Source organism: Peromyscus californicus, unplaced genomic scaffold (genome assembly GCF_007827085.1).
Source record: "Peromyscus californicus insignis strain IS unplaced genomic scaffold, ASM782708v3 Scaffold_8__1_contigs__length_139910024, whole genome shotgun sequence".
Taxonomy (NCBI): domain Eukaryota; kingdom Metazoa; phylum Chordata; class Mammalia; order Rodentia; family Cricetidae; genus Peromyscus; species Peromyscus californicus.
Window position 1 is genome coordinate 74,570,967 of NW_026294606.1, and position 13,183 is coordinate 74,584,149.

At 39.9% G+C, this 13,183-nt stretch overlaps 1 protein-coding gene across 1 annotated transcript in view; it reads left to right on the forward strand.

Moving 5' to 3' along the window:
* Positions 1–13,183, forward strand: part of Gpr158 (G protein-coupled receptor 158) — a 366,630-nt gene that overhangs the window by 326,253 nt on the left and 27,194 nt on the right. Inside the window, exon 7 of the mRNA XM_052728877.1 lies at positions 10,138–10,376. Coding sequence (XP_052584837.1) covers positions 10,138–10,376 — 239 coding nt within the window. The remainder of the gene's footprint in view (positions 1–10,137; positions 10,377–13,183) is intronic.

Consider the following 13,183-nt stretch of genomic DNA (forward strand, 5'->3'; position numbering starts at 1 on the left):
GAGAGAGAGAGAGAGAGAGAGAGTTGTGTAATGTATGTGTATGTGCTCACTTTGTATGTGCAGATGTCCTCACCATGCAGACACATGTGGAAGTCTGAGGTTGACCTCAGACTGTCTTCTTCAGTTGCTTCTTCACCTGACCTTTGGAAATAGGGCCCTTGATCCACCTAGTGCTCTCTGTTTCAGCTGGACAGACTGGCCAGAGAGCCCTAGGTCTTGCCTCCGCCTCCCCAGCACTGGTGTTAAAGGTGCACGCCATTAACACTGGCTCTTACGTAGGTGCCAGGGATCCAAAATCAGACCCTTACACTTCTGCAGCCAGTACCTTTCCACTGAGCATCTTCTCGGCCCCCCTACACATTTACCCTTGTTCATCCTGATGGATTAGCAGTTTTTCAATATTACTGCGACATTCTTCGTCTCTTAACGAATCCTGTCTTAAAGTGTATTTGTTCTAATACTGTTCTAGCTAGCCTCACTCTCACTTGGTCGTTATTTGTATAGATGATCTTCTTTCACGTTTTAAATTTCAACCTCTTTGTTTCTCTGGACCCAAAGTGAGTTTCTTACAGACAACATACAGGATCATTTTAAAACCTTAGTTCTATCGTTTCCACACTCTGCTTGAAGAACTCAGCCGATTTACATGTAACGTAGCAACGTGCAAGGCAGCACTTCTTCCGTTTGGCAATTTGTTTTTACAGCAAACACCATTTGTTTTGTCCTTCCTTCCTCCATGACTACCCACGTTGGTGAGCAATCAATACTGTCTACTATGCCATTCTGGTCTCATCTTACTGTACATGCTTTAGATGTTCTCCTAGTGACTTCTCTGGAGATTATAATTATATCCTAAATTCATAGTAATTTATTTCAGATTAATCCAACTTGATTTGGGTAATGTAAAAAACTTACTCATGTATATGTGTGTCATCTTTGGCACTGTTCATGTTGGAAATGACTTCTTATATCACATGCCCGTCAACATGTATTTATATTTGCTTTACATAGTGTCTGAAGTCACATAGGTAAAAAGAGTCACAAGTTAAAATGCATTAATACCATGTATATTTATTGACTTAGTAACTTTTACCAATTTCCCTTTGGTAAAATACTAAAACCTACTAATAAGAGAGTAAATGTTTGTCGCCATTATGCCGCTTACTAGCTGTTAACCTGGGTGAATAACTCCTCTTCCTGGGCCTCTACATCCTCTCTACACAGGCGTAGGATCAAACTAGATGCTCCTCCAGGCTCCTCCCAACTCTAACCGTCCAGGAGGATGTGTGAGAGTTCAGCGTGTCTCCTGCCTTTGTCCCTCCTTCCCCTTCGTCACGGTTCCTCCTTACCCTACCTAGCTGAGATAAGGTGAGAAGAAAGGAATGATGACGTGAGGTCCAAGTTTAAGCACATCCAGAGACTGGCAGTGCATGTGAGATCCCAGCTGTGACTGTTCTTTCTTACAGTAGCAGTAATTGAAAGTGCATGTAACAGTCTTGGGCAGTTGCATGTTTGGCAAGGCTAAAACTTATTTTCATCCAGATAATGCCAATCCTTTTTATCCTTCTCTAATTCTTATCTAAAAATCCATTTAGTGAACAAATCAGAAGCTTTCAGTTCTGAAAATGAAGTTTTGAAAAATTGATGAAAATTAAATGAACATGGGGCTTTGTCTCACCACTGAAGCAGAGTGACAGGCAGCGACTCAGTCCCTTTTATATGCTTCGTTTCTCAGGAGACTAGTAGAAATTAAAGGCAGAGGCAAACATTCATGGTGTTGGGTCCCTCTGGTTAATTGGATGGAATAGAAGCCTGGCTGGCCTCAGGATGAATAGGTTTGTTCTTTTTTGCAAATTAAAGAGATGTTGAAAAATCACAAAGATATGCACATTTTGTAAGAATAGAAACTTTATTTTACTGGAGTCGTTAAATTTTGGCCATATCCTGGAGGAGGTGGGAATGGGGGGGTGGGCTGGAGGGAAGGTGAGGGGGGCCAGAGGGGGGAGAACAGGGGAATCCGTGGCTGATATGTAGAACTGAATTGTATTGCAAAATAAAAATTTAAAAAAAAGAAAGTATACCCTGCTAGAAATTTATAGTAATAATGTAATTTTCATAAATTTATCCCCCAAAAGAAATAATTGTTTAATGAAAAATAAAATAATTTAATTTTGTTCATTTAAAAAAAAATTTTGGCCGTATCATAATAAATAGTGAAGATCTATTTTGCAGGCCTGAGAAATCTATCTGGATAATCACCTTCACCCTCCTAAAGCCTGCTGGAAATAATTGCCTGGATAGATGACCCCTGCACGTCATCCAGAGGGAGCTTCAGGGCTGTAGGAAGGAGAAGATGGAGAGTCAGCTGCTTGGGGAGGAGAAGCCACTGTTCAGAGGCCTTTTACCGGAAGAGAGAGGAGCTAAGATTTGAGTAAAGAGCCACGAAAGGGTTGTAAAAAGGAGAACATGACCAGAAAAAAGATATAGAAAGACCATGTAGCCTCAGTGTATGCTGTGGATTATAGACTTTCAAGACCTCAAGGAGACAAGTTAGGACATTACCGTGGGAGCAAATTAATGGACAAGAGCTATACAGTGGCAGTGAAGATGGAGAAAAACAGGAGGATGTGAAAGACAGTGAAGACATAGAAACTAAATCCTTGATGATTCGTTTGATTGCTGGAGTGCAGATGAAGGGAAAACACCAAAGTTCATCCCTAGGTCTCTGCATTGTACAGTCAGGTCACAGTATCCATGGAGATGGGTAACATACAGCCAAGTGGGTCGGAGGGCAGAGTGAGGGAAGGTTTTAATTGGGGATCTGCTTGTCTATGGTAGGCCATTGAGTGCACTGATCTTGGGCTCAGGAGAGGGTTCCGAGCTGAATATGTAGATGTGGGACTGACTGATAGTTGACAAGTGACACAGGAGTAGGTGCAATTGCCTGGGTGTGCTCTGTAGAAAAAAAGAATGTCAGGAGTGACATCGAGATGGTCCTTAAAAAACACTGCCACGTGCAAGGAAGGCTGAGGAAGGAGATGGCTTCCAAGACTGAAAAGGAACTGACAGGGAGGAAAACCAGGGTACGGTGACACAGTGGGAGCCTGTGCCTCATGCACGTCCAGAGCTGGAAGCCCGTATGGTAAGGAGAGAAAAGTATCAACTAGATCCTGGAAGGATGTGATAGGAACCTAAATATAAGGTCTGACAAAGTAGTTGTGTGAGCTCAAACTAGAAACGTGGAGAGTGGGAGGGTAGGGACAGGTACCCTCTGTCTTCAAAATTACAAGTTTTTTCATGCATGTGTGAGCCAGTGGTAATGAAAAACAAAAGGGCGCTTTATGTATTCCTTTTTCATTCTAAATTCTTATTCCTTTACAAATGGTAACCCGTCCTCCCCCCCCCCCCCCCCCGCAAAAGAGAGTTGTATAAACATTTACCTACTGCCATGAAATTTCAACCATGTGACTGCTTAAACAATGACAACACCAGTTGACATGCCACTGTGGATGTGGGGAAATGCCCTGAGGTCCCACCCCTACCCTAAATAAAGAAAAGCTATGGACAATTTAAAACTACTAAGAGAGGGAGAATTAGTCTTCCCCAGGGATGAGCCCCCTAAAGGGTTATCCAATTCAGTACTAAAACATGCATGCACAGAAGCAACAATATATACATACAAGCAACACTGAAAAGACTCATCCAGTTGCATTTATACATTTATTTATACATATATATGATATACATATATATGTTAATAATAATCAAAGAAAAAGAAGCTATGAATTTGAGAGGGAATAGGGGAGGGGGAACAATAGAGGAGAGGGAGGAGAAAGAAGAAAGGAAAGCTGCAATTTTATTTTAATTAAAAAATTTAAAGTAGCTGGGCATGATGGCACACGTCTTTAATCCCAGCACTTGGGAGGCAGAGGGAGGTGGATCTCTGTGAATTCAAGGCCAGCATGGTATACAAAGCAAGTTCCAGAACAGCCAGAACTGTTTCACCAAGAAACCCTATCTCAAAAACGAAATAAAAATTAAAGAAAAATTTACCTGTGAAAAGATCATAGAAATGTCTTTAACATTAGAAACTTTGTGTGTGTATATATGTGTGCATATGTGTATATGTGTGTATGTATATGTGTATGAGCTGTGTGTTCATGTGTGTATGTATGTGTGCACGTGTCTGTATGTGTATAGGTGTATGTGTATGTGTGTATGAATGTGTTTCATAGCTGTTTTATACAAATTCATGTCTAGGAAATCATGTTTAGAATGTAGTTTCTAGGGCCCAACTAGTGCAAACTAATGAGAGCTCGGTTTTTAAAAGATAGACCAGGGTTTCCCCACTTTGTTTATGGCATGTCTACACATGCATCTTACACCATTTAACAAACCCACATTCTAACGGGTTTAGACTTTGTTGTTACGGTATTTTATTTGAAAGTTGTAAAACCAGTGCTGAGAGAGTTGTGGGCTTTGTTTTGCTGTTTGTTTTCTCCTCTCTAGAAAAGAGATTTGGGGATTTATAGCAACCTTGAGTTATCAGGTTGCACAATGAGTACCCAAGGGTCATCTGGAAAACATAAGCATTTCTGGTAATTTAGAAATGGGATTTCTTTATTAAAAATATACAAACTCACATCATATTGATTTCCTGTGCAATCAAAATTCATCTGATTCGTGGGGCAGGGGAGATGGCTCTGTGGTAGAGTCCTTGATACACATGAGGACATGAATTCTGATCCCCGGCACTGTATGAAAGCCAGGCATGTGTCTGTAACTCCAGGGTTGAGAGGCAGGGTGGGAGGGCAGAGGTAGCAGACCCTCGGGCCTCACTGGACAGTCAGTCTAGCCAACTGGTTTTCTCTAGATTCAGTGAGAGAACCCTTTCTTTAGCAGCAACAACAACAACAGAGAACAACACCCAACATCAACCTCTAGCCTGTACACACACTTGCACTTGAGAGCACACGCGCGCGCGCGCGCGCGCACACACACACACACATGGAGGGAGGAAGGAGAAGGGAGGAGATGAGATGAGATTAAGAAGTGTTTTGAAAGAGACTATAAGGTACTTAATGAATTCACTATTCACTCTCTGAACTTCAGAGTTTCTATGAACATTTGGTATCAGAAAAAAAAATCATTCTGTGTATCTTTGTCACAGAAATAAAGCATAGGTAACAAGTAATTTTCTCCAAAGCAGTAGTTCTCAATTTGATTTAAAAAAAATAAGCCATCCTACAGGAACTTGAAAAGCACCCAGGAGTCCTGGGCAAGGTTTGGAAGCAAACACCCCCTCCTGCAAAGCAGTTCCATCAGCTGCTACTCTCAAGATAACTCTCCTGTCTCTCCTCTACATTGTTCCCTCCTCACATCTTGTCACTTTCTACCGTTTCTAGGTATGGATCTCCAGCAAGGGTTGGATCCAACACCAAGCTTCCCACTAGACTAATAGATTTACTAGCTACATGACTATATATTGTTTTATATAATAACAGTTTCTTTATTCCCTCCATTGATTTTACTTTTAATATAACAATTTTATTACTTTCTGGGACTTTCATACAATAGTAACAATTTCAGACTTATTTCTAGTTGGGATGGAAGCTTTAAAACAGAGAGTTAATTAAACTTTTTCTATGCATGGCCTCTTTCTTTCTTTTTTATTATTTTTATTTCATAATTAATTTAATTTTACATATCAGTCACAGATTCCCCTGTCCTCCCTCCTCCCACCCCCCAGCCTTCACCACCCAATCTGCCCCCCATTCCCTCCTCCAAGGCAAGGTCTCCCCTGGGGAGGCAGCCCAGCCTGGTACATTCAGTTGAGGCAGGTCCAGTCCCCTCCTCCCTGCACCAAGGCTGAGCAAATTGTCTCAGCATAGGCCCTAGGTTCCAAAAAGCCAGCTCATGCACCAAGGTGAACCAATAGCATGGCCTCCTTCTATATGGGAAAATTTTATACAAACCTAGGTATTTAGGTATATCTAGGTATAGGTATATAAAATAGATACACCGATAACTTACTTATAATTAATCATAATGAAATTAATTGAAAGGGGTAGAGGCATGACTCGGCAGTAAGGGAAAATCTTGTGTACCTGAGGCCCTGCATTCTATCCTTAGCACCAAACAAAAAAAAACATTTTATTTGTGTCTATATGCCCTATTTATCTATCATCTATCTATCTACCTACCTACCTAGCTCTCTCTATCTATCTATCTATCTATCCATCTACCTACCTACCTACCTGTCTATTTATTAGTCTATCTATGTATTTAGTGTGTGCATATGTGTGTATATTGCATGGGTATACACACGCTACAACGTGTATGTGGAAGTCAGAGGACAATTTTGGGGACTAGATTCTCTCCTTTTACCATGTGGGTTCCAGGGACAGAACTTAGGTCATCAGGCTTGGTGGCAAGCATCCTTTCATACTGACCCATCTCACTGGCCTCAAGAATTTTTAATTAAAACAATTATTTGGTATATGTATAATTTTACAATTTATTAAAGATGAAATCAGGGTTCAGGAGACTCCCCAAACAATGTAGGCTATTGCTGTTGCCATTGGTTGCCTGCCAGAAATTGAAGGTAAGTCCTTATTGCTGAAGACACTGTACACTTCAGACAAGGACTTGAAGAATCAAGCTGGAAATGATCTGGAAACCTCCTCCCTGAGGACTAGCGCTCATAGCATCCAAAGGTGCTATGCAAGCTACCAAGGGAGAAAAGCAATCAACAGACCCATCCAACTATGAAGCCTACAGTCCATAACAATGACCAGCTAACAAGATATCCCCAGTGGTGTAATAGAGGCACATTTATCGTGAGGCTCAGCAGCAGCTGCTTAACTGGATTTAAGTTCTGCTCGACAGGAGGAAAGTCATGCCTGGTACTGAAAACCCAGGCAACTACCTGTGGCTGCTGTGGTCATGGATTCTAGAAGAGAACCTCCTACTGCCACTTTCATATAATTTCTAACTGCATTCTAAAGGCCTACCTTTATATCCACAGATAAGTGCAGCTCTCACCCTTCATCAAGGAAGCTTCTTTTTGCATCAGGTGGAGGTTATTACAGAGCTCTACAATTGGTCAAACTGCAAAGAATAACTGTGGGTGCCCAGTCATCATTAATACATCTACAGCACAACCTTTACACCTAAGACTCGGGGAAAATTGCAGAAGAGGGGTCAGAATGATGGTGAGCGCTAGGGAATAAGATGCCTGCTGCTCGGTAGTGTCTTCTAGACACCGCAGGAAAATGGAACCTGTGAAATCTCAACAACATGCTTACCTAATGGAAACCTGCATAATTATAACACCAGTTGATACGCCAGTATGGGTGGGAAATTTCACAAGACCCCACCCCGTATGATGAGCTACAGGCAACGGCTGCTGAGAAAGGGAGACTCCGTCTTTTCCAGAGATGAGCTACTGGATAGGTTATCCAAACCCAAGTGCTTAGCTATAAACGAATGTACTAAATGGATTCAGTACAGTGTGTATATGTGACATTAACAAAGAAAGAAGGAGATCATGAATTTGAGAGGAAATGGGGGAGATGGGAGGAATTGGAGATGGAGAGGAGGGGTGGAAATGATCTAAATGCAATATCGTGCATGAACTTCTCAAAAAAGTAAAAATAAATGAAAAGATAAAGAAAATTCACATAATACTGCAAATTAAATGAATATACTTGCTTATTGTTTATGTGAAGAGTTAAATCTTGGTGATATATCTGATAATGCAGGAAACAGAGCACCTTCAGCATTTTTCCAGGTTGCTCGATATCTTGATTTTACAATTGGTGGTAAAATGCAACTTTTCATAAGTATGTGTTAAAGTACAAAACAGCAGAAGGATGTTTTAGGGCCATTTCAAAAATTCTGTCCCAACCCCAAGAAAAAAGTCACTTCATGATTTTCATGTAAAGTTCAAGTCAGCAACTCAAAAAAAAAAATCCATTTTTTAAATATTCTAAGACAGCAACCCAAGGTTTACTAATGTGGCACATGCAGCAAAAAGACAGTAGAAAATTGTAATAGTTTTTGTTTTCCATATTTAGGTCATTGTTTCCATAGGAACAGAAAACTCAAGTGTAAAGTAAAAACACTGAAGTTCACAGTATGCAGCGGTTTGGTCTGAGCCAATATGTTTCTAGCAACACTGGCCGGTGTCACGTGGTGTGACAGTATGCACAGTGCAAAGTGGGTTATGTTCTGTGTTCAGAACCAGCACTGAGGCTACCTCAATGATGCCGCGCAACATGGGCATCATGGCCAGAAATACCTCCAATTCAATACCCATTTGACTTTTCATTAATTTTTTATTTTCGTATGTTCAGAAACCTTGTACTCTTAGGAAATTTTCCCAACCCCCGCAGATACAGGGTCCCACAGGGACTCCTGAGCCCTGACTGGAAGCTGTATTCTAGAAGACAGAAATCATATCCTGTTCCCCACATAGTCTTGCATGAAGCCTCACACATGCTTGCTATTGTTTCTCCTTAAAGTTAGTTTTAGATGTTCAAATTCGGAGTGGTTTTCTCCTTTTCTGCCCTAGTTAAAATATGGAAAACCAGCAAAAGAGGCAGGATTGCCGTTTGGAAGACATAGTCATTCCCAGTTTAGAATCCACCCTGCTATAGCCAGAAGCAAGTCTGTATATTTAGTGACTGCAAGTTTCTTTTATTAAAAAAAATAGAATTAGAAAAATATTAATTTCTCAAAAAGCTTCATCCCTTGTATTATAGAGTTCTTTTTGAGCCTATTCACTAGCTAATTGGAATGGAAGGTTTTTAAATCTAAAATGGTTGGAATTCATAATTGGTCCACATATTGGTAAAGTTATTTAAAGACATGAGGAAATGCATAAATGCTGGAATTATGACACACAAATAGCCATTCACCAGTCTTTGAAATAAAATCCCTTCTTTTACTATGAGTCTGATATGTACATCTATTGTTCTTCTGGCATAAGTCACTAGATGCCTTATCTCCTACACTGTCACAGTAGCTACACTGTGTTCACAATATTGGTTTTTAAAATGAGAACAAGAACTTAGCTTTGGAAGTCACCCGAATATAGAATCACTTTAGATTTATGTTTACTTACTGCTTCTGTATGTTATAGTTTCCTCACTTTCCCCCAAGAAAACATCTTGTTTTAGCAGCTGTTAGATTCATTTCAGGAAGACTTTATAAAAATATTTATGGTTGTATGTCATAATCATATATAATTGTGTGACTATTTAATTCTATCCTATAGTATAACAGTGGGCATTGCTTGGGGACAAATACAAAAGGCTCCTAGCAAGTAGCAGATAAACCAGTTGGAGGCACAGCAGTGAGAGCTCAGCTGCCAATTACAAGGCTTGGCAGTGCTCAGAAGGTTTTACCTAAAAATTAAAATGAAATGGGAATGTGTGAACACCTTAGAAGGAAAGGAACTCGGAGACCCGCTGCTTAGCATTGAGAATCTCCAGTCACAGCTCTGTGGGATATTAGGATGAGGGTGGAGAGCTTAAAATAACCTGAGAATATCCTAGAGATTGAATTGAAGAGTGGATGGGTCTGTACAGGAAAACTAGATTTTTACCTTCTCGCAATATTTAGAAGTAGAACAATACTTAGGTCACAGAGTGCAGTAGTTCTCAACCTTAGCTATTTGACCCATCTCTACAGAAAAGAAAATTTCCATTTAAAAAAACCCCACATTTTTAAATAACTCATTCGAACTTTCTTCCTTAACATGATGTTACTGACTTAATCTAATGTTTAAGTTGCTCTTTTATAATTGTTTCATGATACTGCATTATTTGATAGTGTGATTAAAATAACCACAAGAAGAAGCCACATCAAACGAGATACAGAGAAATAACAGTAGTAGTGTTCCATTATAGAAACAAACAAGTAGCTCAGGAAGATCTGACTTAGAATAATATTGGAACAAAAGTGAAATTTAATAAAAATATAAACAATAGTGTTTGTGGGTTTCTTATCTTAAAACTGCACAGGTGATTTTTAGCTGGGCTCAAATTTCCTGAGACTTAAAATGCCATATTTTAAAGATTTTCCTTCTGACCATTTTACTTACCTTCACATTTTAATCTTCTTCATTTCCAGGGTCTTGAAGGTGTTTCTTTCCCGAACAGCGCAAAGGATTCCATACATGACTGGTGGTAGAGTCATGAGGATGCTGGCGGTAATACTCTTGGTAGTGTTTTGGTTTCTCGTTGGCTGGACTTCTTCTATGTGCCAGAACTTGGAGAGGGATATTTCGCTTGTTGGCCAAGGGCAAACATCTGATCACCTCACCTTCAACATGTGCCTCGTTGACCGCTGGGATTACATGACAGCAGTTGGTACGTGGTCACCTCGTGCTTTGCATGAGTGTCTCATCCTTTTCTCAACAGCATCAAAATCGGTCTAGTGAAAAGCCTTGTCAAGTCTGATCTTTAAGTTTAAAGGACTTTTTATGTGATTTTTGATAATAGCGACATTACAAAAATGATAATAATGATATATGGAATGCAAACAAAAACTTTCACTTTTTTCCAAAGGCTCATTCCTTTATTGGAAAAAAACCAGTGTACGAAATGCCAAGAACAAAGGCAACATCTATATACAGAGAAATTATCGATTGGTCTCTAGCTGATTAACAGTAGCCATCTTGATTTATATTCTCGGGTGGTAGGAGGTTAGAAGAATGTTGGTATTTTTTCTGTCCAGAGGTCTTATGATATTGATCTGACTTCACTCTTGGTGAATAGTTGACTGTCTAAAACCTATGATTAATTTATCTTCCCTATATTCATCTCTGACGAAAATTCTCTGGGAGTCCAGGATCAAATGACAAAATCAAAAGATGGAGAGAAGTTTGTATTACTTTGTTGTTGTGCCCATTTGTGAGTCCAACCAACCAACCAACCAACCTTCTTTTAAGGGCATATGTAAAAAGTAAAATAGTAGTTTAATTCTCATTTTCTGTCTCCTTGCCTTTTTTTTTTCTAGAAGCTAACAAGATATGTCCTTATTAGTTCACAGTTCAAATAGAGAATGTTCTCCTAAGCGAGGTATTTCAGGACATTTATAACCCTGATACTGTAATGATGAAGCCATGTGGCTGTGGACATGTCTGTAGTGAGAATGTATTTTAAGCAATTTAACTTTCAGAGGATAAGCAAACAGCAACGATAGAAAGCAGTTCTGGGTTTGGCTCTAGTGTGGTTATGATAAGGAAGACACTGCATACACATCAAATTTCTATTCAGCAAAACCCTTTAATGTTTTATTTGATGCTTTTCAAGGTAACCAAAGCAGAAAAAGTTATTTTCTCATATTATTATGAAGAAAATCCCACTATGTTTACGTTTATCAAAAGACAATGACAATACTGAGCACACATGAGGATGCAAACACGGAGACAGCATGGTCGATTCATGTAGTGTTTCTGCTTCCTTTGCACACAACCTTCCTATGCAATCAGGACTTGTTAAAAACTTACTTTGTACTCTGCAGAAATAAATGGGGATGTATGATTAAGAATTGTAATGCATTTAGTAAACTTTACTGGAAAGTAAGAATTACATGCTATCAGTAAGATTCACTTCAGTACTTCTAACTTCTCTACTGCTGTGCTGAATGCCTTTTGGGAGATATGAAATGTATAAAGGCCTATGCCGCTGGCCAAGTGTTTACTCTTAGTTACTATAAAGAAATGGGAATTATTAAATGATCAGAAAACAAAGTACAGTGAAAAGATTTTTGGTACAATAATTTTTCAGTGAAGGAAGACAAAATGTTTTGGACAAGAGCCCAAGAATCTTTATGTAGAAGCACATTGAGCCATGGGTAATGTTTGGGTTATTATAAAGATATGTAGGTAACATTTGATAGGAACAACGACAGATGGGGGTGGGTGGGAATTATGTCAAACATGATGGAGACATCTAAGTAGAAAGAGTTGGAATACATTATGTTGGAACACATTATGAACGATGCTTGATGGTAAATTTATTGAAAACATCAGAAATTTAGAGAACTAGGAAAATGGTATAATGATCCAATAAATTCAATTTTGATTACTTTCATTATGTGCTGTTATAGAAAGTACAGTGTGCCAAATCCAGTGACTTGTGGGTTGGAACATTTACAAGGGAGAGATTTAGAAGAGTGGTCCCAGTGTGTCATCCTTGGGAACTTGTTAGAAATGTATAGTTTGGATTCACTCCAAATCTTCTCAGTCAGCACCCTGGTACCTGGGGCCTAGCACTTCATGCTTAATATAACGGCAGATGGACCTGGTTTTATGCTGCCATGTGTAACTTGGACCCTGAGGGCACAATCAGATGAGCTTGCTGCAGCCTAGTGACAACAAACCCCAGGTATGCTCTGGCCATTCCATGGTGCTCATCAGGACCCCAGACCACTAGAACCCTCCTCCTACTGGTCATTTCCAGTTTGATTTAATTTCCTTCTGCCCCATGCTTCCATGCCTCACTTTTCCATTCATACACAACAAACACCTAAGCATAACAAGTAGGTGACATCAGATAGAGGATTCTTGCCTACCCTGTAGCAAGAATTATTAAGAAAATCAAACCTGGAGCCAGATATTGTGGCGAATGCTGGAAGATCAGAGAAGCAGAACAAGCCACAGCTACCTCACCTCGCCAATTCCTCAGCTGATCTTGTTCCCTCAGACTGAAAACCTCTGTGTCCTCATCCAGAATGAATCTCAGTTGAACTGCTGCTCCAAAGCCTGAAAGCTTAACCAGCTAAAAGCTTCTAGTTTCTGGTCTTCACGCCTTACACATCTTTTTGCTTTTTGCCATCACTCCCTGGGATTAAAGGCTCACTTTCTGGGATTAAAGGCATGAGTCACCTTGCTTGGCTGTATCCTTGAATACACAGAGATCCAGGTAGATCTCTGCCTCTGGAATGCTAGGATTAAATGCGTGTGCTAACACTCCCTATCCTCTATGTTTAATATTGTGGCTGTTCTGTTCTCTGACCCCAGATAAGTTTATTAGCGTGCACAATATTTCAGGGAACACAATACTACCCATCTATAAATCTCCCAAGTCCACACACATTTTGACCTTTTATTGCCCACACCACGTTAGTGGACAGCCATCTTAACCTGTACGCAGTTAACCAACGCTTCACC